General features: G+C 36.4%; 1 protein-coding gene across 1 annotated transcript in view; it reads left to right on the forward strand.

Annotated features, from left to right (window-relative positions):
- The window catches only part of DNAJC1 (DnaJ heat shock protein family (Hsp40) member C1), a 123,786-nt gene extending 118,834 nt beyond the window's left edge, over positions 1–4,952 (forward strand). The window contains exon 9 of the mRNA XM_017867425.1: positions 4,756–4,952. Coding sequence (XP_017722914.1) covers positions 4,756–4,937 — 182 coding nt within the window. The 3' untranslated portion in view covers positions 4,938–4,952. The remainder of the gene's footprint in view (positions 1–4,755) is intronic.
- Positions 4,953–5,590: the final 638 nt, after the last annotated feature.

The following is a 5,590-nucleotide window of genomic DNA, read 5'->3' on the forward strand; positions in this document are numbered from 1 at the left end:
TTTTTTTTTTTTTTTTTTTTTTTTTTTTTTTTTTTTTTTTTTTTTTTACGTAAAGTGGTGTTGAATTTTATTGAAAGCTTTTTCTGTGTCTATTCAGGTAATCATGCAGTTTATGTCTTTAGTTCTGTTTATGTGAAGAATCACATTTGTTAATTTGCATATGTTGTACCAACCTTGCTACCTGGGGATGAAGAATACTTGATTGAGGTGGATTAGCTTTTTGATATGCTGCTGCATTCAGTTTGCAAATATTTTGTAGTTTTTGCATCACTGTTAATCAAGGATATTAGCCTGAAGTTTTTTTGTTGTTGTGGCTCTGCCAGGTTTTGGTATCAGGATGATGCTGGCCTCATAGAATGAGTTTGAGAGGAGTCCTTCCTCCTTAGTTTTTTGGAATAGTTTCTGTAGGAATGGTACCAGCTCTTCTTTGTACATCTGGTAGAATTCAGCTGTGAATCCATCGGGTCCTGGCCTTTTTTTAGTTGGGAGCCTAATTTATTACTGATTCAATTTTGGAGTTCGTTGTTGGTATATTCAGGGAATCAATTTCTTTCTGGTTCAGTCATGGGAGGGTGTGTGTGTCCAGGAATTTATCCATCTCTTTTAGGTTTTCTAGTTTGTGTGCATAGAGGTTTCTGTAGTAGTTTCTATTGGTTATCTTTACTTCTGTGGGGTCAGTGGTAATGATGAGTCCCTTCATCATTTCTAATTGTGTGTATTTGGATTTTCTCTCTATTAGCCTAGCTAGTAGCTTATCTGTCTTGTTAATTAAAAAGAAAAAATCCATTCCTGCATTTGTTTATCTTTTGAATGGTTTTTCTTGTCTCTGTCTCCTTCATTTCAGCTCTGATTTTGGTTATATTTTGTCTTCTGCTATCTTTGCAGTTGATTTTTTCTTGCTTCTCTAATTCTTTCCGTTGTGATGTTAGATTGTTAATTTGAGATCTTTCTGACTTTTTGATGTGGGCATTTAGTGCTATGAATTTCCCTCTTAACACTGCCTTAGCTGTGTCACAGATATTCTGGTATGTTGTATCTTTGGTTTCATTAGTTTCAAATAACTTCTTAATTTCTGCCTTTATTTCATGATTTATCTAAAAGTCATTCAGTAGTATGTCATTTAATTTCCATGTAATTGCATTCTTTTAAGCAAGTTTCTTAGTCTTGACTTCTGTTTTTATTGTACTGTGGTTCGAGAGTGTGTTTAGTATGGTTTTGGTTCTTTTGCATTTGCTGACGATAGTTTAATGTTCAATTATGTGATCAATTTTAGAGTATGTGCCATGTGGCAAGGACAAGAATGTATACTCTGTTGTTTTGGAGTAGAAAGTTCTGTAGAGATCTATCAGATCCATTTAGTTCACTGTTGATTTTGAGTCCTGAATATCTTTGTTACTTTTCTGCCTCAGTGATGTGTCTAATACTGTCAATGGAGGATTGAAGTCTTCCACTATTATTGTGGGTGAGTCTGTGTCTCTTTTTAAGTCTCTAAGAACCTGCTTTAATCTTTATTTAGGATTGCAACCCCTGCTTTTTCCTGTTTTCCATTTGCTTGGTAGTTTTCCCTTCATTTCTTTATTTTGAGCCTAAGGGTATCATTACTCGTGAGATGGGTCTCTTGAAGGCAGCATACCATTGAGTCTTGTTTTTTTATCTGGCTTGTCACTCTCTGTGACTTTTAAGTGGGACATTTAGCACATTTACATTCAGGGTTAGTATTGATATGTGTGGATTTGATCCTGTCATTGTATTATTAGCTGGTTATTATGTTGACTTGTTTGTGTGGTTAATTTATAGTGACACTGGTTTGTGTATTTTTGTATTAGTTTATAGCAGTACCTTTCATTTCTGTATTTAGTGCTCCTTTATAAATGCTTATTTAAAAAGACATCACTTGCAATTGTAATGAAACACCCCAGAAATAAATACAAACAACTGAATTTATTTGCTTTTTAAAAAAATAACTGATTCTCTATATGTAGCCCAAATTAGTTCTGCTATTGCTCAACTTCAATGGTGATTTCATACCTTTCAGTGTAAAAGCATTATCAATAATTATTCAGTCATTTCTCCTAATAGCATTTACTATGTTAATAGTTTCACCTCTCTATGAAGAAACAGTAAATAGTCATACACACACTCAAACACATACATAACCACATGCAGTTATATTTGAGTACTTTTGTTTCTGGGAGAATTGCTGGGGAAAAGGCTGTATATTTTAATTTTAATAGATATGTTCAGACTGCTTTCCAGAAAGACTGTAATAGAATAATTCACCTTTCCTCCACCAATTTAAAAGTAGCCTTTTCCCTGCCGACAGCACATCTGAATTAGATTTTAAATTTGTACCCATATGATTGGTATAAAATTATATCTCGGTATTACTTAATTTGTATTTCTTTAACCTTTAGAGTGTATGAGCCTCTTTTCTTATTTCTTGGCCATGTGGATTTGCTCAATTGTGGATTGCCCATTTATGACCTTTGCCTATATTTTTCTATTGGGTTGCTTATCCCCTTGTCCATTTATAAAATCTCTTTATAGCTATCTTCTGTTCATACTCTGAATTGGATACATCCTTTCCAAATCTATTATTTGTCTCTTGATTTGTTTACTCTTATTTTTTTTGTAATTGCATCTGGGTTTTCATTCTTAATTAAGATGTCCCCTTCCTTTAAATAGTACATGTAGTTTTAAAATTCCTTTTGCAAAATTTTTTTTTTTTTTTTTTTTGTATTTTAGTAGAGACAGGGTTTCACTGTGGTCTCGATCTCCTGACCTTGTGATCCACCCGCCTCGGCCTCCCAAAGTGCTGGGATTACAGGCGTGAGCCACCGCGCCTGGCCTATTTGCAAAATTTTTATTGTTTTGGCTTTTAAAGTCAACTCTCTTATCTATCTGGAATTTATTTGTGTATACGGTGTAAGAGTATGTCCAGTTTTAGCCGGGCGCGGTGGCTCAAGCCTGTAATCCCAGCACTTTTGGAGGCCGAGACGGGTGGATCACGAGGTCAGGAGATCGAGACCATCCTGGCTAACACGGTGAAACCCCGCCTCTACTAAAAACTACAAAAAAGTAGCCGGGCGAGGTGGCGGCGCCTGTAGTCCCAGCTACCCGGGAGGCTGAGGCAGGAGAATGGCGTGAACCCGGGAGGCGGAGCTTGCAGTGAGCTGAGATCCGGCCACAGCACTCTAGCCTGGGTGACAGAGCAAGACTCTGTCTCAAAAAAAAGTATGTCCAGTTTTCTTTTAAATGGATATTCAGTTGTGTAAGCATTACTAATTAAATTGTTTTCCCACTAAAGTGAAATATAGACAATCCTAGACTTATAATGATTTGACTTACAATTTTTTGACTTTATGATAGTGCAAAAACAATACTGTACTTTGAATTTTGAATATTTTACTGGACTAGCAATATGCGGTAGGATACTCCCTCATAATGCTGTGTAACAGCAGCAGACTGCAGTGTCCACTTAGCCATATGATCATGAGGGTTAAAGCTGATCCCCTACGGTGTACTGTGTCGCTGTGTTATTTTGCCCAACTATAAGCTAATGTAAATGTTCTGAGTACACTTAAGGTAGGCTAGGCTAAGCCATGATGTTAGTTTTATTAAATGCATTTTCAAATTAAGGATGTTTTCAATATATGATAAGTTTATCGGGATGTAATCCCATAATAAGTCAACAAGCATTGGTATTTACGGATTCTCTATTCTCTTGTAGGAATTCATCCATTCCTATGCCAGTATATATTGATTTTGTTACATTGGCCGTTTAGTACATGCATATACACACATACACACAGGGTGGTGAAAATACTCTTATGAGGCTGTTTGAGTTTGACTATAGTAATTAAGAATAGAGTTGCTTCTCAGTGTCAAGTCTCCAATTAAAATGGTGTGTGTGTGTGTGTGTGTGTGTGTGTGTGTGTGTGTGTGTGTGTGACAGAATCTCACTCTGTCACCCAGGCTGGAATGCAGTGGTGTGATCTCGGCTAACCCCACCCACCACCTCCTGGGCGCAAGTGATTCTCATGCCTCAGCTTCCCAAGTAGTTGGAATTACATGCATGTGCCACCACACCCAGCTAATTTTGCATTTTTAGTAGAAGAAGCGTTTTGCCATTTTGCCCAGGCTGGTCTCAAAATCCTGGCCTCCAGTGATGCATCTGCCTTGGCCTCCCAAAGTGCTAGGATTACAATTGTGAGTTACTGCTCCCAGGCCCAAAATGAGATTTAATAAAGAGCCCAGTGGATTGCCATCTATTCATAACTACTCTTGATGTTGCCAGATCATATTTCACCTTTGTAAAATATTGAAAAATAAATGTATACCATTTAGTGAGAGCCAGTTTTTTTTATAGATGAGAAAGTTGATACTGTTCTAAGTGTTATTTGCCTGGTATTATTTAACTATTGCATGGTAAAGTTAGGATTACAACATTAAATTGAAGCTCTTTTTATTGTGCCAAAATGAAATATTTTGTGAAAAGTATTTTGAAAACAAAGGTGTTTGTATCAATGCAAATTGATATGATGGCTATCTCATAATCGTCTCCACAATAGTAGCAGCTCTGAGTTTTATTTAGAAACAGTGCAATGGTTTATGTACAATAATACTTGTAGCTAATTATTTATAACAGAACAATTATATTTTGATACTTTCAGGATATGGACTATGAATAAAATGTTAGAAATTAATTTTATTCTTTAAAAATCTCAATAATTGGTTCTTTTAAACATTTTTTAGAACAGAAGAAAGTTAAAAAACCCAAACCTGAATTTCCTGTATACACACCTTTAGAAAGTACATATATTCAGTCTTATGATCATGGAACTTCCATAGAAGAAATTGAGGAACAAATGGATGATTGGTTGGAAAACAGGAACCGAACACAGAAAAAACAGGTAAATAAACTTTATAAAACTTGATTTGAGTAAAACATTTACAGAAAAGCACATAAAATGTAGGATTAAAATACAGGGTTAGCTCACAATATAGTGCTTTGTTTTATTGCACTTCACAAATACTGTTGTTTTGTTTTGTTTTTGAGATGGAGTCTTGCTCTGTCACCCAGGCTGGAGTGCAGTGGTGCGATCTCAGCTCACTGCAAGCTCCACCTCCTGGGTTCATGCTATTCTCCTGCCTCAACCTCCCAAGTAGCTGGGGCTACAGGCGCCTGCCACCACACCTGGCTAATTTTTTGTGTTTTTAGTAGAGACGAGGTTTCACTGTGTTAGCCAGGATAGTCTCCATCTCCTGACCTCATGATCCGCCCACCTTGGCCTCCCAAAGTGCTGGGATTACAGACGTGAGCCACTGTGCCCAGCTGGGGTTTTTTTGGGTTTTTCTGTTTTGGTTTTTTTTTTTTTTTTTTTTTTTTTACAAATTGAGGGTTTGTGGCAGCTATGAGTTGAGCAAGTTTACAGGTACCATTTTTCCAAAACCATTTCCTTCCTTTGTGTCTCTATATAACATTTTGGTAATTCTTGTGGTATTTCAAACTTTTCATTATTTTAACATCTGGTATGGTGATCTCTGATAAGCGACCTCTGACGTTACTATTATAATTATTTGGGGTACC

The sequence above is a fragment of the Rhinopithecus bieti genome, unplaced genomic scaffold (assembly GCF_001698545.2).
Source record: "Rhinopithecus bieti isolate Rb0 unplaced genomic scaffold, ASM169854v2 scaffold_3041, whole genome shotgun sequence".
NCBI classification, from domain to species: domain Eukaryota; kingdom Metazoa; phylum Chordata; class Mammalia; order Primates; family Cercopithecidae; genus Rhinopithecus; species Rhinopithecus bieti.